At 42.5% G+C, this 22,506-nt stretch overlaps 1 protein-coding gene across 1 annotated transcript in view; it reads left to right on the forward strand.

The window, feature by feature from the left end:
* Positions 1 to 1,228: 1,228 nt before the first annotated feature.
* The window catches only part of LOC149220895 (uncharacterized), a 111,906-nt gene continuing 90,628 nt past the window's right edge, over positions 1,229 to 22,506 (forward strand). Inside the window, exon 1 of the mRNA XM_089387239.1 lies at positions 1,229 to 1,498. Coding sequence (XP_089243365.1) covers positions 1,229 to 1,498 — 270 coding nt within the window. The remainder of the gene's footprint in view (positions 1,499 to 22,506) is intronic.

Consider the following 22,506-nt stretch of genomic DNA (forward strand, 5'->3'; position numbering starts at 1 on the left):
ACCTCTGCCTCCACTGGAATCCACTGTCCCACAGGATCAGCCTACTATACCCGCCCTACAAGAAGAAATTGAGTTTCTGAAATCTCAGATTCAGGACTATCAGGAAGAGATAATAAGGGTCAGGGAAGCATATCAGAAAGAATTCAGCCTGCATGTTTTAGCAAGAGTAGCGTCTGCAGCAGAGAAAAGTAAAGATAACGAATATATGTGTACAAATTGTGGTGAAATATATACTCAGGCAGGATATAAGGTAGTACAAGAACCAATGAAGGAAGCCTCCGCTGCTGAAAATGAAACAAAGGAGTCTGCTGATGCAGAAATAGAAATCCCACAATTCTCTGCTGAGATAGAAAAACCTGTTGACACACAAGAACCAACAGGATCTTCAGAGGAAGTGCAGACAGAGAGACCTGTTGTTACACAAGAACCAACAGGATCTTCACAAGAAGTGCAGACAGACAGACCTGTTGTTACACAAGAACCAACAGGATCTTCACAAGAAGTGCAGACAGACAGACCTGTTGTTACACAAGAACCAACAGGATCTTCAGAAGAAGTGCAGTCAGAGAGACCTGTTGCTACACAAGAACCAACAGGATCTTCAGAGGAAGTGCAGACAGAGAGACCTGTTGCCACACAAGAACCAACAGGATCTTCAGAAGAAGTGCAGTCAGAGAGACCTGTTGCTACACAAGAACCAACAGGCCATCCAGAGAACATGCAGGACCAAGATCAAGAACTTACTGACACACAAGAACCAGTAAGTTCACCTCAAACTGCACAAAATCAAGGAATTACTAACACACAAGAACCAATAAGTTCTTCAGAGACTGCACAGGAACAAACAAAGGAGCTTGCTGATACTACACAGGAAGAAAAGAAAGAGGAGAACAAGGATTCACCCCGGCCTACCCAATCTGCTATGCAAGAAGAAGCTACACAAGAACCAGGAAATGAAGAAAGAAACACTGAAAGTGTTATGGAACAAGAAAAAGACATAGAAGAAAATGAGGAAAAAGGTACAGACTCACCCCGGCTTACCCAGAGTATTATGGAGGAAGAAGAAAAAGACACAGACTCATCACCGCCTACCCAGATTATTATGGAAGAAGAAATAATTTCAGGAGAAAATGAAGAAAAACTGGACTCACCTAGCCCTATTCAAGTTGCCAAGGAGCTAGAAGAAGAAGAAAAAGATACAGACTCATCACGGCCTACCCAGATCATTATGGAGGAAGAGCAAATAGTTTCAGAAGGGAACAAAGAAGAATTGAATTCGCCCAGCCTCAGTCAAACTGCCAAGGAGCAAAGAGAAGTCGAAGAAAAAGGGACAGATTCGCCCCGGTCCACCAAAATTACTTTGGAGCAAAATGGATTAGTCCAACAGGAGGAGGAAACTCTAGTCAAAGATGAAGAGAAAGATGCTGGATCATCCCAGCCCACTTCAATAGAGCAGATGACCCTGATTGACGCCTGTATACAAACAGAACTCCCCACTGTTAGTGATGCATGTATAGAAACAGAAAGTTTTCAGGAATTAAAAGGTAGGTGGTGGAGAGAATATCAGCAGTCTCAAGGCAAAGCATTCGAACAACAAAAGGGGACCTGGTTTGATCATGCTTATAAGAACTGGGAAGCACTGGAACAGTGTAGGGCCCAGTATAAAGAAATCAAGGAACTGAAAAACAGAATGTCCCAGATGTTTGAGTTATGTCAAAGAATGCTTGCCACAAGGAAACCCTCTTTTAACTATGCTACATTTTTTAGGGAAAGACTTGCATTCATACAGCTGAAGGCTGTCAAAGAAGGGAGGCCTCATCAAGTGGTCACAGCAGAGCAGTTTATGCAGACCTTTGCAGAGGCATCCAAAAACGATCAAAACCTGCTATGTGAATTATACCTCCATAATGAGGCCGTGTCTGAAGAAAGGAACATGAACATGATACCTGTAGTTGGTGACATTCAATTGAGAGCCTTCATCTCCTTTTTGGCTAATCAACTTACCTGGCAGAATGCCTATGTCTCAGCCCATCAGAACGAACAGAATTGTCTTCTGTGGATTCGAGCTGAACCACAGAACGCTGCCACTTTCATTTCACAACACTTAAAAATGGTAAGCGATCCTGATATGAAGGATCATGTCATGAGACTGCAAACAGAGGTCCTAACAGACTGTCAACGTTATGTAAAGATCAAAGCATCCTTGGCTGTTAAAGAAAATAAATTGTTTTGGGAAAACTGCCCTGCAGAAAGGCAGGAATATCACCTGTATAACCCATCAAATCTACAGGTAGCACTTTCAAGGGTCCCTCAGTATGTTGAATGCATGCAGCGTTATGCTGAAAATTGGATGGGTTATAAATTTAAATTCCCACTTTTATGGTTGTCTGATGATCAGTATAAGGGCCAATTTGGACTTTCTAACAGAGAAGAAGCGGCAGCATGGAAGCATATACAAACTGTTTGTGGTTTCAGAAGGAAGTTTGATGTTACTCCCTACAGCTATTGTCTTAGTAATCTGCATTGTTCGTCCCAGTTCTCCGACTCAGACTCAGAGTAGCCATTGCATGGGGACATGGAATTTCTTCAATTGGGGGGGATGTTGGGACTCAGAATTGACCTATTTTTGACCTTATCTTTTTGCCGTATTATTATCCTTTTGCAGTCCTAAGTTGAAAGATTTTATTTTATAATGACATAATGACCCCAAGGTACGAAGTAACCTCCCGCATATCTATGTTTAATTGTTTATTTCATATTCGTGAATATCTTTATACTTATCCTTGGAAACGCTGACTAAACTGTCAAGTAATTGCCTTAAGCTTGCAGGAATTATAATGTATAGTTGCTGTAACACCAAAAACGGCAACTACGCAGTTGCTGTAACACCAAAAACAGCAACTACGCAGTTGCTGCAACACCAGAAGCAGCAACTCCGTAGTTGCTACAGTCAGCAACAGCAATCACCTAAAGCAAGCTATTTTGTAACAGCCGCGAATAACAGATGGCAACTATTTAAAGAACCCTGACGTGGCATAATCAAGCGGAGGTCTAAAGCAAGAAGAACACAGTCAGCATGGCCTAAATCAGGAACAGCATGGGGAAATGGCAAAGGAATATGAAGATCCCGAGAAGACGGTCGAAGTCAGTTACCCGCTGTGTAACAGCCAGAGCTCAAGAAAGAACGTATTATCATACTGTTGTAACAACATTCTGAATTGCTTATTTTTTATAAGATGGGTTAACTGAATGGGCTGTAATACTTTATTGTAATAGATGTCTCCTCTATAAAGAGGAGACATCTACATGAAAAGGGGATTAGTCAGTGTCTATGGTCAGTTTGTAAGAAGAGATCTTGAGAACATCAGCAAGTCTGAACTTTATTGTATTCAAACCTTTTTGGCAGATGAATATAAAACTGTTTTGAGCACTTAATCCAGTCTTCGTTTTCCTGAGGAATCTTGTGAGAGGGACAGGGCCCACCTTCCTCACAAGATTCACCCATTTACTTTCTTGTCAAGTGTGTAAGTGTGCAATAGTTTCTTTCTGGTACTCTGTTTGGATTTGATAGCATTACCTCTGGTATTCTCTGTTTTGCTAGTACTCTGTTTCATTAATCATTTGAGTTTGTTTCTCACCGGTGAATGAGAGTGCAGTGTGCATTAGTAAGCTGATTACAGGGGTAGGTGCTGAACATCCCCACCTGGAGGATAGGGTCCTAATCCTCTGCGAACAGAGCATCCATCCTTTCGCTTTCCAGATTTGTAGTTTTAATTAATTGCTTTTATTTTAACAAGTACTGTAATGACATAGCGTAAGAATCACGTATACTACAGCTTTTCAATGCTTTTATATTTTAAGTACATACAGTACGCAGTAGCCTTTGGAATAAAAAGGCTTTCCCTGGTTGACAATTAATGTGGTACATGAATGTTTAATTCATAAACAATTCAACTAGCCAACAGCCAACTCTGGGACGCATCGGCAAGCGTCATCTACCGTCTGCACCTATTTTTGATTCTGCGACAACAACTTGTGCGCTGCAAGCTGAGCTGCTCTATGTTTATCTTCCGCTAGCTAAGAACTTGGATCGCATGGCTCTCCTTGGTGTGAAACTCTGCCATTATCCCATCTTGTAGCTGATACAACATTTCTCGCAGAAGGGCAGCCAAATTAAGGCCAAGTCCTTTCAACATGCTAATTGAAAATCTATTGGTCACATTCGCTGTAATTATGGCCCCTTCTGGCAATACTATCATATTGTCCACCCGTGTGCGTAGCATCTGCTCTGCTGCTGAGGATCCTGCTATGAGGTGAGTAGAAAGGGTACCCACCTGAGGAGGCTGCACCTGTAATTCCTGCAGCTGCGCCCTGAGGGCCCCCAACATAGTCTGATGCTCCTGCATAAAATCCTGAAGCACTTCATTCGTGACATCACCAACCATGTCGCTGATGTCATGGAGATCACCTTTAGTTAAGGTGATCAGGTCAATGGCCAACTTCAAGGCCTTGACCTGTTTCCTTGGTCTTGCTCTTTCTGCGATGCATGGGCGCTTTAACTGTGTGGACGCAACCCCTGGGTTTGCACTCCCTTATGCTGTTTCTGCTTCCTCCACCTCCTACCCCTGTGAGGATGTTGCTTGGCCCTCATCTTCCTGTGTAGTTGCTGCCTCTTCTATGGCCTTCTTCTGCTCTGTGGCTTTCTATGCCGCTTCTCGCACTGCCCCTACCTCAGTTGCTACTTTTTCCTTTCGCCTTTTCTCTTCCAATTGAGTGACGCGCATCTTGGCATCGTCCTTTTTCTTATGTTCTTCTGCCTCCTCTAGTTCTACCAGATCTGGGGCGTGTCATTTGAGAGGCCATCTCCAAGATAAAAAAAGTCACGTCATCAGTGGCTACAAACGGTAGCTTCGTCCACTTCTTCGTCGGATCCTTTCACGCCCTGATATAGATGTTGTGCATATCAGCTTTGAAGTCTGAAAAACTCTGCAGACTATTATACACCATAGGTGACAAGCACAGCCTCCAATTGATCCACATCCGGATGCTCACCTCCATGAGTACCAAGAAAATTTTGGTGTCGCGAATCTGTTTCACGTCCTTTGTGGCCCAAAGTGAAGTGTACTTCGCGGCCTCTAGTAACTCTCTGTCAATGTTGGGGAATTTACTATCCTTTGATAGTTCTCTCGCTACTAGCAATATGGATAAGAGCAACCATGCGTAGTGGAAGGTTTTACCCTACTCTTGGGCTTTGTGATAGTTTGTTAAAAATTTCTCGTAGAGGAATTCAGACTAGTTGAACTGGACCCCCTCCGTGCACTGCGGCTAGAGAGACCATCGGCGCTAGTACCTCATCGGCGCGACATTTCCTCATAACTTTACCGGCTAGGAGTTGGGTTTCTATACAAACCCCTTTGTCCTTGATGTTGGAGATAGTGTAGCCCCTCTTCTTCTTCTCTAGCTTATATTTTGCCTTCATGGCTTCTGCGAGAGCCAAATCGCTTCCCTTTCTGACTATAGTCACGAGGTCCTTTTCTTTATAGGGGAGCTGATAAATATAGTGAATGAGGTCTATCGTGATGGGAATAGGCTCCTCCAACCATAGATACCCATCATGCACCAAGCAGAGCAGCTGCCTGATGACGAAAATGGTGATGGGCGTAGTGGAAATGTGGTATCCATAATAAGTGCAACAACCCAGCCTTTTCCACACCATGCAGCCATTTCCGCAGCTCTAACGTTATCACCGCCCCCTCAGTATTCTGCTTCATCAAAGTCATGGTCTGCAGATGAGGGAAATTCTCACGGTTAGCGAGGTCCCAATCTTCAAACTTCATGGTTGGTACACGGCCTAGGTGCATGCCCTCAAATACAATGCCATCTGGAAGGAGCGAGGTTTGGAGTGAACTCTTCGTTTCGTCCAGATCCTTCGGCACTTTGGTTTTCCGCTTCCGCAGAGGGACATACGCAGGTAGTTTTGTTTAAGAGTGTAATGGCTGGATATCCTCTTCCATGTCTTCATCTTTTTCTTCTACGATGATCAGGGCTTGCAAGTATTCTTCTTCCTCATCCGTTTCTATTGTGACTTCTTTCCCTTTCTCTACCATGGTTAGTTTGTTGTGCTGCAGATTCCTCAAGGACACACGTACTGGACCCATTGCCTATTTGTCCTTCTTGGACCTCGATGTTCTCAGTGATTTGGGGATTTCTATCACCACCTCGGTGCCTTTTGGAACATCCTCCACCATTTGGGTACACGCAGCCTCACCGGCGGGTACCTCTTCAATTCCCAACCCATCCTTAGTGGTCGTCATCATCTCTAGGTTGTATGCTATCTCTCACGAACTTAGGGGCTCAATTATCACTCGGTTCTCAATGCTTTGTGCTCTGCTCAAGTGCTCAATTCTCAAATGACCAAGTGTTGTTTGCTGGCCAGCCCTTTGAGTTTTATAGCACCTTTTGAATTCGAATTCAACCGTTCCCCCCAATTTCGGGCCATTAATGCTTTCTTGGTGGTAGATTTTCCCAAATATTGCCCATAACTCACGTCTTAAATGCCCGCTGCCCACTCCATTTGGCCTCAAATCAAACATCCCATCATGAATAGTGACACCAACAGTCACTTCCCAGCCAACCCGCGTGGCAACACAGCCCTCCATGCACGGTCACGAACCCTGTGACATTATGATTCTGCGTGCATTTCCAATATCGTGCAGCTCCCAAGCAAAATATTTTATAGTCCCGCGCTCCCTTTCAACTGCCTGCAGTGCTAAGACTGTTCTCCCTATGGCTAGTCAGGTGGTCGTACCACCTGTGCGGGACTCCATCCCATCCTTCACCATGGTTCATGAAGAATCCTCATCGTTCGTTGTGGTGATTGGCACCGCGCACTTTACTACTTGCAACATGCTACCCTGGTCACTTCGTTTGGCGACATGTGGTCCAAGCCATGGTAGCAGACTAACCAGTTCACAATGATAGTCCTCCAACTTGTTAGTATGATCGTACGCATCTTACCTTACCATTCCTGGGTTTTCAATGAGAAATGCTTCCTTTATTTCATCTTCCATCAAAAAACTTTTCTCCCTTATCCATACACAGTTTTTTCGAGTTCGCGAAGTATAAAGTTTCCCCGTTAGATTTCTTCCTCAAGTCTTATATGTTCTATTTCTCATAGCTGAGTGATTTCTTCGTTTCGATCTACGCGAAACATCGTATCTATAGTTGCTATTACGCGCGGATTCGGCTTCGCATGTGCCATAGGGATTATAGCACCTACTTCAAACTTTTGCTTCGGAAGTGCTTGTGCAGTCAGAGTTTTGCATATGGTCCTATAAGCCGACACAACAGTTGGTACGTGCAGGTCCCAGTCGGTGCATTTCACATGATGGACCCTGTTCAACACTTTGCACACCTTTTCAAAGACTTCCCCGTGTATGATTTTCGGCGTGCTATGTCTTATCATACTTCGTCATTTGCGCACTTGCCTTGCTTTCTTCTGCTTGTTGTTCCTGCTTCCTATCATGATAGCGGTGTGCATTCGTGTGGGCTGCATACCATATGCCTGTAGCCATCTAGAAAGGTGGGCACAGGCTGTTTCATCCATCATGCCTGGATTCCATCCACATCTGAGGCTTCCCAAATCATAAGTGCATCATCTTTCTACATTCGCACTAGTCCTCAAAGCTTCTCTGATGCGTATCCCACCACCTTGCGGGCATAGCGCGCAGTGCCCATTTCAGAGCATCAAACCACTACTATTATGGCACTCTGCTTTCAAATTTGTTTAGGAATTCATCCACCACTGTCAACCCGTCATACATAGGCAAGTCCCTTACCTATGTTGTCATGCAACACAGTGATCTTACCATCGTGTTGCAATTGAGCATGGTTACCTCGTGTCACCAGTTTTGCCATCGTTCTATTTCCTCATCTGAATCTGATGTGCAGGAGCTTTTATGCTCCCACGAAATCCGACCATCCGTTGTAGGATTAACCCAACCCTGTTCCCAAATGGTTATCTTGTAGATACAATCTAGCTCTTCATCGCTCTCGTTGCCCTGCACTGGCTCTATGTAGCGCGCTCCTTCCGCAAGGTCTAAAGGTACCACTACGCGCAGTGCCTTTTTCTCAAAAATCATTTTTGCACTTATTCAGGTTTATCACTCTGGTCATATCAGTGGCCCAATATATTCCTAGTAGTGTGGCATAGGGATTGCTGTCATCGACAATCTCTATCACTTCGAAATCTGCAAGCATGCTCACACCTTCAATGTCTACCGTTATCCCCTCCAATCTTCCCATCGGTAGGATCTTTTGTTGGTTCGCCATTCATAATGAATAGGGGACCATTACAATGTGGGCCTACCCATGTGCTCCCATGTCTGCTTTGGTAGAACATTCACGTCCGATCCTAGATCCAGAATTACTTGATCCATTTCATACTCTCAATTTGTGCAGCCAATCTCATTTCCCTTCCTATTCACAATGTATGCTTTTTGAGCTTCCAAACTATGCATGGTTCTCTCGACCCAACGCACCTAGTGATAATCTCTTGCAGTCCCTTCACAACTTTTTTGTCACACAACAGCTTCATACAAGTCTCCAGAAAGGTAGTGAGCATTGAAAGATCCATCTCCGGTCCTATTTGATCCTTACTACCTAAAGTGGAGGCCTTCATGAAGCTCTTCTTAGCTTCCATGAATGTCTCCTTCACGCGCTCCAAATCAAATTCAGGTTCCTTTGTAGGAGCCTTGCAAACCCACACACTTTCTTCAGGCTACTTACCTTTGTCATCTCCTATCATGATAGCGCTTTGGAGCACGATGTTTACTTTCGAGTCCTCTTCACGCGAATCAGACCTCATCATTTGCAAATTCTGAGTCGAGGGAGACTGGAGTATCCCTTATCGTGCAACCTCACTATCAATGTAGGGTAGTCCTCTGTCTCATGATCAAACTGAGTACAATATAAACATGATTCTCTCGTCGAATTTGTACAATCATGGGCATAATTCCCTGGCCCTCCGCAATTATAACAAATCAGTTGTCCACGACCCCTTCCTGGTCCCATTCCACCTCGACCTCGTCCACATCCCTGAAATCCAGCGCACACCATCCCTGCATTTGGATTGAGGGCTTGCATTTCGGTATGCACTCTGTGGCAGGAGTCCGATCCATCATCAGCTCGTAACTTTTGTAGGTGCGCTCATCATGGCCTACCGACCTGCAGAAATTACAGAACAATTGTTGGGACATCTGTGTATACTTCTGTAATAAGTGACAGTTATCTGTAGCATGTTTTCCTCCTATCTTACAAATCACACACCATAATGTAGGCATCGCGCTTGACCCTGCTTATGCCTCTGGTCTTAATGGCATCGTCCCTCCTGCTACTAGGTAATTCACTAAGACTGGACAATGGTCCTTGTCATGCCCCTGGCCTTTGCATTTTATGCACCATGCCTCCTCGTGTGCTTCTGAGTGAGTTGTCCTGTCCTATTTCAAACGCTGCATTTCCAAACAAAAATTTTGTAGTTGCACATGGATTTTTTGGACTCTCAAGCCAGGAACTTGTATGGGGTCTCATGTAGTCTCATTGCAATCTACAAAGCTTCGACCTCGATGGATAATTTCTATTGTGATAGCGCCGTCCTTAAATCTAGCGTTAGTGACGCTACAAACCATGCGTGGTGTTGTCCATCCGTCAAGGTCATGTTGGCTTCATGAATCATACTCTTCAGTCTCTGATCCAGATCCCATGGGGTCTCACCTAGAAGCATCGTAATTTCCTTAAACCTAATAATCGATTGTGCCTCCTATTTTGGCCTACTAAATTCCCTGTTTAGTGCAGCCTGGATATCTACGATCCCTGCATTTGGATGGTCATTAGAATGCTTAATGTACCATATTAGTGCACGATCCTGCAACGCGCTTACCAATGTTGCCTTCTTTATATTGTCATCTATGACTCCTTGTGCTTCCCATACAACTTTTACCACGAACCAAAATTGGTTTGGATCTTCATTCCCTACTCCTCTGTATACTGGAAATTTTATCGCGCTCGCCATATTAAACTATGGTGGTGGCGGAGGTGGTGTGGGCGGAGATGGAGTTGAAGATGGTGAGACTAGTGGTGGTGTAGGTGGAGGTGGTATGCGTAGAATTTACTGCCTTATCAACTGATCACACTTCCATGTGAAACTTTCGCGAACTCTTCCTCACTTTATCGCTGAGGTGAAATCAAGGGGCTAGTTTCTATTTTTGTGCTACCTTTTTTCCTATAGAACCTCCCACTTCATGTAGCCCCAAACATCAATTTATCTACATAACCTTCTTTTCACACAATAGCATTTTAATCCAAATGTTCAAAGATTTAATGTACTTACCTTGCGATCCATTGAGGAAGCGTTGTTCTGCCTCGCTGTAGCTGACTTTCGTGTCTACCACGAACTCAGTGATAAACCCTCCTATAATTTGATCGAGCCAATGGTCCACAGCGTGCACGATCTTGTCTTACAATGCTTCTAGTCTGCGCACTAATTTTGGAGTCCACACAATCGGTTTGTCGAGCCTACACCTTCCCTGACTATCTGCTAGCCTTGCGATCCACTCATATAACTCAGAGGGGAGGGATGCAAAGAAAATTTCGTGGATTTTTGTATATAAGTAGCACTCTAACCACTATCCCTTTGATACTCATGGATTCATGTTTTCTTATGCCGCGAACTCGTGAATCTTTCTGTCTAACCACCCTTCAACTTCTTTCTTCATCGGGTTCCAGTGACACGACATCAGACATCCCTTATGCAGATCCTAGTCCCGGCAACGGAACCATTTTTTGGCTTGTTTGGGCCTGACCTAGATTTGGAGGTGATTTAGCCAAACAAATCCCAGTACTACTGGCCCTTTCAACAACAGTTCGCAGAGAGCGGACTGAGGTCTCACCTAAAGTAGTATGGGAGGGTGCTAGAACCAGCTTTCTGCACCCTGGGGATGTTTGATGGGTTCAAGTGGTCTGCGGTTCGACCCTGTGTGCATACCGCTACACGCACTTTCCTGTACCTCGTAGCCTATGATGTTGTCTTCGCGCAACCCTACTCGGGGGCCGAACAGTGTTATTACCCAAGTCCTTACTAGTAATCCTATCTTAGTTGATTAACTTAGCTTATTGTATGCTTTCAGTTATCCTTAACAATATTCACAATTCATACAAGTGTGCGTAGTAAATAAACAGTATGATTTCAATTCATATTCAGCATATAATAACCCAATTCAGATACACGTAATTCAGATAAAACTTCTCTTTATTATTCTCTTCCTTCAGTTACAGACTCTATTCCACCCTACGCACTTAGGTGTAGGGGTCCACGCACTCAGTTGCAAACTTTACTACGCCTCTGCGCACTCAACTGTAGAGCCTCTTCATACTACTACGACCCAAGATACACTTAGACACTTTCTCTGTACTTCTATCTCATACTTTTCTCTAACTTACTACCCTCTTTTTACACTTAGAGCTTCGCTATATTTATATAATACCATGGTCCACGGACCATGGGTAGGCCAACATTACATTCAAAGCTTAGGGTGGACAACCCTATGACTCTAACATACATTTCGTGCTTGCAATTCGCGGAGCTTTACAGCAATATTAACTCAAAACTTGGGCTTTGAGCCCCAAAACATGTTGTGGGGGGATTCCATGCCCAATGGGCTTCTATGCAACAAGAGGGGAAAGAACACAAGGAGGAGTCGCCTATGGTGTCTCTAGAGGCCACTGAGAGAAAGGCAGCAACTTCCCTCACTACTCTTAGCACCCCAATCAAGCAAAAAGGAAAAAGGCAAAGGCAGACCCCACTATATTTCAGAACAAGAAAGAGCACAAGAATAAAACAGGGGAAGCCACAAACATCAACAAAAATTCCTATTGAGATTGAAGATTCCCCTACACAAAAAGACAAAATGCCTTCCCCTAAGTCCCCTATCACCTATGTAAGGAGGCCTACTACTAGATCAACTTCCTCAAAGGGTAAGGCAATCCTACAGGATCCACAGCAAAATCTACAGGAAGAAAAAACAATCCTATAGGATACTCTGCTGAATCTACAGGAGGCACAAAAATTGGAAAGAAAGGTAGGGGAGCAGCAAGAAGCTAAAGAGGAAGACCTAGAGTCAAAGGAACCTAGCCCCCAACCTAACTTGGGCTCTTATTACCGGTTTATTGAAGAAGGCAGGGTAATACCTCAAAAATTTTCCATCCCACTGTTCTTCGAGCTTGAGAAGGAGAGGGTCAGAACCCACCGATGGATGCATATCGCCAGATCAAAGGGGTTGGAAGACATTGGGCACATGGAAGAGAATCTCAAAGAAATGGGTAGAGAGCTATGTGGCTTAAGGGACAAAGAAGCTATAATGAGAAATCAACTTGAGACAGAAAATGCATGGCTGAGGGGACTGTTGCAGGAAAGAGAGAACCAACTAGAATGTATGGCCAACCTCTCCTTGGAGGCAATCCAATGTAGGATGCCAACTAAATCCTATGCTCTTTACCTCAAATAAAAATGGTTGCAGTATCAGATTACGACACTAGCATAGAGGGGAACCATGCCATTTTAGGACTACAGGCAATTTATTAATCTTTGTGACCAAAGTACACTAGAAGATAGGGCCAAAATGGTTGAGTTTTATTTGCACAGCATGGCCCTCACAGACATGAATGTGTGGGACCCTAATGCCAAGTTAGGAGATCTACAATTAATGGCTTTGGGCTACAGAGATGAAAAGGATATTGGCCAGAGAGAAAACTAAACCTCTTTTGATCAGAGCTGAACAATCAAATCCCATGGCCCTCATCAGTACCCATAATTTGATTGCAAATGATCCTCAGCTGGCACCTAGATATATTGTTGCCAAAGAGTAGCCAATTTCACATTTTGAGGACATGTTTAGGCTGCTAGGAGATGATAGGATACATGCTTGCCTAATAAGATGGAATGAACTACCACAGAGCTTAAAGATAATAGAATATCACTCTCCACAAAGGTTGAGAGAGGAACTCAACAAGACACCTATGTATAAGCAAGCTATGCAAAGGTTTAAGGTCACTTGTATATGCCTAAAACTTAGTCCACCACTACTCTTAGGGATGATAGAAGGGAGAAAAGAACAAGAAGAAAAGAGGCAGTGGGAAGAAGTAGAAAAGAAAGCAGGCTTCTATGAACAAGAAGAGGAGACCACAGTAGAAGCATGGGTTGTCAGAGAGGCTACCAGAGCCATGAAGGATATGGATATTAAATAAGTTGCTCAGAGGATGAGCAACACTTTCAGTAGGGAGGTTATGATTAGCCTCATCATTGGGTAGTTATATGGGCCTTAATTCACATCCTAGCTTAGTCAAACCAACTATTCTTATAACTTATTGCATACTTTTGATTATATTTTGTTTATGAGATGAGTTAGAGTTGGATATTTTTCTTTGTGGTATAATGTGCATTTAATGTAGGATTAAGGATAAAAGAAAGGAATTTTGGCAAAGACCAAGGTCAAAACTCGAATGGGACAAGGGAGAGGGATTATAGGAGGTAAATCCTCCTCATTTACTACCCCTCCATTCGAATATTTCTTGATCAGCTCGGAGTGCAAACAGCCAAATCATGAGGACTAGAAGGAAGTCAAGCAAGTGAAAGACAAAGCACCAATTTATCTCGAGTTTGGGAGCCAAGCCTCCCTAAATTTAAGGAATTCGTTGGAGACTTTAGATGTATAAGTAGAGAGACCTAGGACCTCAGTAGGATTTGGACTTTTGATTGTAAAACTCTACTCTATTTTCAAGCTGCAAGACTTGTGACAGTTTTTGATGTAATCCATTGTTTTTGTAATAAGAATGAGTTTTGTTTTGAGCCAACACTGAGTAAACTGAGAGGGCTGAAGCTCTTGGGTTAGGGCCCAACCCTAGTAGCCAAAGCTCCTCTTTATTGTACATGTATGCTAGTATTGATTCATAGCTTAATTGCTCATTTGCTTAGTAGATGCATTTCCATTACACCAGTATAGATTAGATTGGTTGTATGATAGTTTGCTTCCATTTGTGCCTTCTTTCGAGTAGCATATTAGCAAGGAGAAAAAGGATCACCACAAGGTTGTCATCAGGTGTCTCAGCTCACTTCCTCCCTCTGGGACCATGACTTGAAGAAGGGACCCTACAACAGCCCCAAAAACACAGATTTCTAATTCTTGTATGAGCTTTGGAGTTTGTTGTCTTTGATTCAGTATTTGGTTCATGTTGCAAGGCATATTTCATTGTCATATTTTTCCATCTCCACTTCTGCAATAAGATCTCACTCATGCTTTCATTCCCTTCAACAACTTTCTTCATGCATAATATAGGCAATTGATTAATGCTTTTCTAGTTTATGAAAATATATCTTGTTGCATAGTTCTTGGAAGACACACATGTTTTAAGCAGAGAAGGTACTTCCGGAGGAGACCCAGACTTCATCACTAGTAGCCACTAGTTTTTCATCATTTTTCATTGAAATTCCCCTAGATACATTGAGCAAATCTAGCCATCTCTTATCTTGGATATTGACTCCTGAGTGCTCCTAAACCTTCTAACACCCCATTCCACTCATCACACACCTTTCCTAACACCTCAAACACCTCACAATTAGCTCTCGGTTGTATCATGTAGGTTTCCTATAATTCCTACAGGATCATTCTGTAGGTTTCTAGTACATCCTGTAGGTTTTCCTGAAACGACTTGTTTTGAGGCTGAATTGATGGGAAACCTCTAGGAAGCCACAAAAATCCTCCTAGGACCCCTCCACACCATCCAACCACTTCATATACCCTCCATCCATCCTCAAACACCTTCCATCCACCTGTCACATCCACAAGAACAATTATTTTGCATACTTGATTTTGCCTAACCAAAAAAGTGAAAACAGATTTAGTTTAGTTTTTTTCTTGCACATTAGTATGGTTTGATGCTTTTTACTTTTGCAACTTAGATAGTAGCATTTTTTTAGTGTTGATTTAGAAATTCTGCTTAGCATAGATGTTTAAATGGTTAATTAGGGTACAGTGTGATTTAGCATTACATGTTGTTTTTTCATTACTGCAGTAGAGTAGCTCTCTTAAAGTAGATTTGCCCTTCTTCCATCAAAGGATCAAGCTTCTTCTGACTCCATAGAAGGCTGACTTGGGAGCCCAGTGGTCTCTCACCAGCTGAACAGTGACAACAGGCAGGACCATCACTTTTACTTGTGCATACAGCACTGTCACCTCTAAGTTTGTATGAACCCCAGGTTGATAAGTAAAGCTGATAGCCCAGGAGTTGCAACATCCTTGCTGCAATACTAGCGCTCATCAATTTATCTAATGTACAACAACCACTAACCCTCCTTTGCTTCCTTATATGGTTGGTTTGTGCCTCCCTGATTTCAACCAGCTCACTAATGAACCTCTTTTCCATCATCCAAATTGGCCTCCTATGCCTACCAAGCTTCCTTCCGACATTCCCAAGTTCGAAGGTAATCCTGGAGAAGACCCCACAAATCATGTTTTCTCTTTTCATATGTGGTGTTAATCTAATTCCATTACCAAAGACTCAATTTGTTTTTGCCTTTTCCAGCGCACCGTAATTGGAGTTGCTGCCAAATTGTATGCGAACCTACCGCATGCCTCCCATTCCACCTTTGTCACTCTCACCAAATATTTTCTTTCATATTTCTAGCTACCTCTCTGATGTGACACAAGTACCAAAATTTTGACCTCTTTTCGTCAAAATTCTGCCACCCACCTGACCATGTTCAAGAATGACACAGAAGGAGGAGCAAGTGTAGAGCCCCTAAGTTTGAAGACCATGTATATATGGATTGGTTTCTAAGAATGCTTTTGGCCCCTATAGGTAAATATATCGCCTCTCACTTCCATCAGACTAAGGAAGAAGATCTCTATATAGCCTTAAAATATGGTTTGATATATGCTCAATCAAGTTATGTTTACATTGTATTCCCTGATCTTCCTCAACCTGGTGGTGCTAGTGCACTCGGGGTATCTCATGATGTTGAAGGTATCATTGGATCCCTTTCCCACCCTCAACCATCACCATATTATCAACCTTCTATGAGTTATGGTCAACCCCAGAGGGGTACCAATTCCACTTACATCTATCCCCTCCCGATCCTTCGCATCTCAACTCTTACCAAGGTATAAGAACATCATGTGGATACCCTCATATGCATCAGTTGATGATAGGTCCATCTGTTTCTCAACATGGTTATCAAAATGTTTCATAAAATCCTTACTATCCTTATGTAGCACATAACACTCCATCCCCACTGGCACCAACACCTCAACCTACCATGCCTCCTCTGCCTCTGCCACCCTAGCAATTGCCTCCTCAAGGTCAAGTGTATGCCCAATAGAGTACTACCGATCCCCCCAACCCTAAGAGAAGGAATAAGGGGAAGGGTAACTAGAACCAACAACCTCAAGGTAACTAAGGTAATAAATTTCCATAACCTAATGGCCCTAAGGGTTACCATTCTAATCATGCAACCCAGCAACAGGGAGGAAAACCCAAGAAAAACAAGGATCTTAGAACCAATAAACCTTGTGCCTATTACATATTTTTTGGCCATTATACTCATGAATGTCCCCTTTTACCTTAGATTCTCCAAGCATGGGAAGATCAAGCAAATGCTTCTTGAGGACCTCATCCCATTGCTCCACCTCCTCCCCCTCCTGCTTCATCACAACTAGTTGTGCCTACAAATCCTTTTCCTCATCAAGGATATGCGGCTACCCAACCCACACAGAGTAATATAAACCCCCAACTTTCACAATTTGTCCAAAACAATTACCATATTCTCATGATGAATTCTGAAGTGGTCAACACGGAACAATCCAACCTCCAAACTCAGTCATTCCAATATGACAAGCCTCCTGCAAATTCAGTGACTGATTCTCAACCCAAAGTTTCCACTAAGCCTTTTTCATCACCAAATGGAACCTTACAAATCCATCTACCTAAAGTCGAGGTTCCCCCCAAGATCCCCAAAGGTCCATTACGTTGAAATTCATCTTCATATAAAGTTACCCATACTTATAACAAGTAGATGACTTGGTGCAATCTCTTGCTTCCATGTCAATGTTCGAAGTCCTCTAGACGTGGCATCCTAATGGAAAGCTCTACTGTCTGATTTGGGTGCTATGGATCCTGTCTGATTTGTCTGATTTATAAAATGCAACATCCCCCCTTCCTTCATTTGTTTCCTTTCAAATACCAGTCTCCATAAAAAATGCTACTATCCAGTGGTGTATAATAGACGAAGGCACCTCCACCTGTGTGATGGTCACTAGTGTTTGGAAGCAACTAGGTTCCTAGTACATGTCCCCATCCACTATCAATAGTCGAACTTGGGATGGTCACCCATCATAGCCCCTTGGTTTATATCGTGACTGCCCCATCACTATTGCTGGAAATATAGTCTTGATTGATATTGAATTCATTGATTCCCCATTAGCCTATAACCTCTTGTTGGTTTGTAGTTACACCTATGCCATGTTCGTTGTCACACCCATTGTCTTTCGCAAGATGTGTTTTCCTCACAATGGAAACATCGTCACTATCTATCAGTTGAATTACTATGACCCTTAGTCTCAAACCTCTCCATAGACCACTATCTCATCGATGACTAGAAATAAGACTATCCTTTCCTTAACCGATGTTTCTTGTTGAGTCTACAAATATTCGATGCTACTTGGGGCCTATTATGGACCATTTCCTACTTTTTGTGAGCTTATATATTCAAGTGTTTGCATGCTCCAAGCATCACGACCACTAGCAAGTGATCTTGTATTTCTTCACAATCCACAACCTCCTACTCCTAACTCAACTCAGACTTCAGGTACAATTCCTCCAGGCCATTTTTCTTTCGTTGGTATCTCTCCTGGTCCTTTTTAAACAAGAACTATTCCCCAGGTCCTAACCATCCTAGAGTTTTTCCTTGAGATCATTACCCTTCTAGTCATATACCTTTATTATTCCCACCACCAGGAATATTTTCTACCCCTGTTATGGCTACGTTGAGTCTTCCAAACATCACTTTGGTGATCCATGTATGATACATTGATCCTCCTACAAACAATCCTAACCAGCTCAAACCTTACACAACTTGGAATCTAGTTCAACTTGTTATTCCTTCCCTTTCCTTTGCTTCAGTTCCAAAACAACCTCAATAGGAAGCCATTCCTCTTGCAAAAGAATCTAGTGAGGGGGGAAAGCCCAGAAAAAGGGAATCAAAGACAAGGCACCCCAGCTAACTCCCACTCCTCCTAAATCACCAAAGCCTACTCCTCCATGCACTTTGTGTGATGTCATTAGGCATGCCACCAATAATTTTCCCGAACTTCCTCATATTAAGAATGTGGTCTCTATTACTTTACCTTACTCTAATATTCCTGAGGTCCATGTTACCTTACCTGAGTCCACCAAGAAAAAAAATCATTACACATGAATCACCCTTGTGCTTTGTGTGATAACTATGGCCATTATTGAGATCACTATCCCTGTCTTCAAGATTTTCATGATACACTTCAAGTGCTTCCTGAGTTATATGCCGCTCATAGTGATTTCACTTCTCCTCTACCTGCGGGTTCTAGCCCCACTGCTTTGCCACAATAGGAGTTTTCTCAACCCACCATTGTGATTCCCCTCCTAATGTCAAGATGATGGTTAGTTCCACCCCCATTCTCTACCTATCATTATCCATAGGATTGATATATTGGGACTCTCTTGGAGGTTCCTATTGTGATTTTGGCAAACCCTCTTTGGTTAACACTTCAATCTCAACATCGATAGATGTCACATCTACTAGTCATTTGTCCATCCCTCTCAATGATATGTATGTGAACCTTGTCTCCCATGAAAATGCCTCAAGTATTTCCTCTTCATCATTTGATCCTTCTTCCTCTCGTCCTCCCATATTTTATTCCAATTAGGACATTATGGAAGCCATGACCACCCGTAATTATCCTTTGGATGATATGCACCATCATGCGTACTTCCTTCTTTAGTAAACCCATGATCATTTTTTTGTGGCATCAAAAGACTTCATCCATGGTGAGGTCAACTGGTTCAAAAATCCCATTCCTAAACCAGATGCTTTGTAAGAAGGAGATATGGCTAACATCTCCCCTACCATAAAGATTAACATTTCGAATAAACCGGGGGTTGAATAAAATATCACCTTGGGGTATAATGCACCTTGGAAGAAATTGAATCTTACACTAATTTATTCAGCTAATTTTGTGATGTTTTCGCCTGGTGTTATTTTGAGATGCCCAAACTTGATCCCTCCATTGTTGAACACCACATTGACACTTGGCCCGATGCCATTCATGTCCACTACAAACAAAGACCTATCCATCCTTCCAAATAAGATGATATTAAATATGAAATCGATAAGCTCAAGCAAGATGGGTTGATTTATCCCATTGAATACACCACATGGGTGTCCAATCATGTTCTTATTCTACAGAAACAAGGCAAAATTTGTGTCTACATGAAATTTCACGATTTGAATAAAGCTTGTCCCAAAGACAAATTTCTCACACCTACCATAGACAAAATAATTAATGAGTGTGCAGGGCATGAGGTCCTTTCCTTTATGGATGGATTCTCCAGATACAGCCAAATATGTACTCGTTATGTTGATCAACTTAAAATTTCCTTCACTATTTTTTGGGGAAATTTTGTCTATCAGCCATGCCTTTTGGTTTGAAGAATGTTGGGGCCACTTTTCAACGTGACATGTCCTATTGTTTCCATGACCTGGCTCATATTATCCTTTCATATATAGACGATCTCATTGCTTGTTCCAAACTTTGGTCACAACACCTTGCTACTTTATGTATTGTTTTCCTCCAATGTCGCAAGTACAACATTGACCTCAATCCACTTAATTGTGACTTTTGTGTTCTTGACGGACACCTTTTGGGCTTCATTGTGTCCAAATATGGTATTACCCTTGATCCCGTCAAAGTTCAAGACATTCTCAAACTTCCTCCACCTCGCAACCTTCACCAGTTACAAAGCCTCCAAGGCAAAGCCAACTTCCTTTGTCAGTTTATTCCTGACTATGCCACTACTACTCATGGATTCCTCAGACTCCTTCGCTCCAAAATTCCTTTTTTTTTGGGATGACCAAGCTCAGCAATCCTTTCATGCCCTCAAAAGTGCCCTCAATTTCGCTCCCTTGATTAGCCCACCTAACATTGAGAGGGACTTCATATTGTCGGGGTCCTAATATAGGAAGATACAACTGGGAATCAACACATCATTTATCATGTGAGTAAAAACATTAATATAATCACTCTCTCCTATTCACATGAGGAAAAGTTAGCCCTGGATGTTGTGTTCTCCGTTCAAAATCTTTGTCATTATATCTTCATGCATAATGTCAAAGTTGTGACTAATTCCAACCCAATGGAATTCCTATTGAGTTGACAGATCATCAATGGGAAGAATGCCCGCTTGATAGTTATCCTGCAAGAATTCCTTCTAGAATTTGTCACACCCAAGAGTAAGAAAGGATTAGCTGTTGTTGAGTTCATTTCTGATTTTCCTACTAGTGCGTCAGATTTTTCGGTAAATGATGACCTTCTAGATGAACATTTGTTCACTATAACCTCAAATGATCCTTGGTATGGTGACATCCTCACCTATTTGTAAAATAAAAAATTTACCCTCCATCTCAATCGTGATGATAAACAATGTATTATACATCAAGCCCCTCGCTATTGTTACCGGGAAAAGTGTCTATTTAGAACTGCTCTATCCCACTAAGGTGTGACAGCTGCCCTAGAAACAAACGGAGAAAAACTACTTTTCTATTTCCTTTATGAATTAAAGATAGAGGGGGATAGAAAGAACCGACCTGTGTCTTGTGCTAATCCTTTGATCCAATCCCTCTCTTCTTTGACAGCTTCTAGCTACTTGCTCCCTTACTTGCCCAGCTTCACCAAGTACCTGTAAGATCACAGAAGAAGAAAACTATACAAAGACATGGATCTATATTCATAAACAGCTTAGGATAATATTTAAGCTAACCATACAAATGTAACAAGCATCAATGATACAAAATCATGGAGGAAAATATCAAATAGTTTTTATTGATATACAAGAAGATCCAGGAGGAGTTACAACCGATGATTCCTGACCCAGCATCAACCTCCCAACAAAGAAGCCCCTCTTCACCTCCAACAAAGCATAAATCACCCAATACTCTGATATCTATCTCAAAACCAACAGTAATTCCTTAAAATGTGCAAAATTCCAGCCTCTGGATCTCTGGGATGAGGGATCCATATATAGATGTATGCAAGGAGGATGAGTCAGCTTGTGATTTGATTAGTGTCTTCTCTCTGTCAGTTCTTGCTTCCACTTGGAGACTGAAAGCCTCTTACTCATCCTTGGTCGAATTCAGTGAGGCAAGTGTCACAAGAGAAGATTCTGGAAGCTTCCATTGTCTTTCCACCTCGCGGAATGACACTGCCATTTGTCATTTCTCGCCCAATGCACCCTCACAGTGCATTTAGGTGTGTTGCAATGCACCTAGCTAGTTTGTTTAGGTGCTATTCAACGCACCTAGCCAGTGTAGCAGCTGAAATGATCCTGTTTTGACTTATTCTGAGCAGTTTCTGGTGGAGAACTTCTGGGAGAAGCTGTAATTTGTTGACCTTGTTCCTTTAGGGGTTAGAACAACACTTTTAGGGACTTAGGAGCCCTTGGTTTATGGACATTTCATGCTTGGAGCTGCAAGGCACAAAAATGTCTATAACAGTTGCCCCCTAAAGTATGAGGCCGTTAATCGGGTGAAATGCTTTATTGTGAGGATCCGAAGTTCTTTCAATGCTGGGAGGAGACCTGTAATAAGATACAATACAATACATTATCTTCATACTGTTTTCATGATCTAGCTGAGGCGGGCATTCCCATGCTCAGCTTTATAAATTCATTTTCATGTACATAGGACAGACAATCGTCTGATTGTAGACTGATGATTCTGATAGAGCCATCATCCTTTTGGTAGGATGTTTATCTGTGCTGCAATGTTGTACATTTAATGTCTTTATTTTCCTGAATATATATCGCAGCCCGGATGGATGAAACTAGATCTGGGGTCTTCAATCTCGTCCGATCTTCACTCGATGTACAAGTCGATCCATGTGAGAAATGTTTTGAAGTCGAACATGGAAAGACATCGCTTGATTACCAGTCAATCATGTAAACTGTTAACAAGCGCGAGAGGAATCACCGATAATGATAATGACCCTCAAGGTACTACAATACAATTCATGTGGTGTGAATAAAGGACTTGGCGTCGAACACCACGCAAAATCTTTTGGTCGAAGGCCATTGATGTAAACCTATCGCCAGAAGTGAGAAACTTGCCATTAAGGCATGCAAGCTTCAAAGTACTGAATGGGGTGTTCCTAG

Source organism: Pinus tabuliformis, chromosome Q, assembly GCF_031772625.1.
Source record: "Pinus tabuliformis cultivar Carrire ecotype Pingquan chromosome Q, CPIR1, whole genome shotgun sequence".
In the NCBI taxonomy this organism is placed as follows: Eukaryota; Viridiplantae; Streptophyta; class Pinopsida; order Pinales; family Pinaceae; genus Pinus; species Pinus tabuliformis.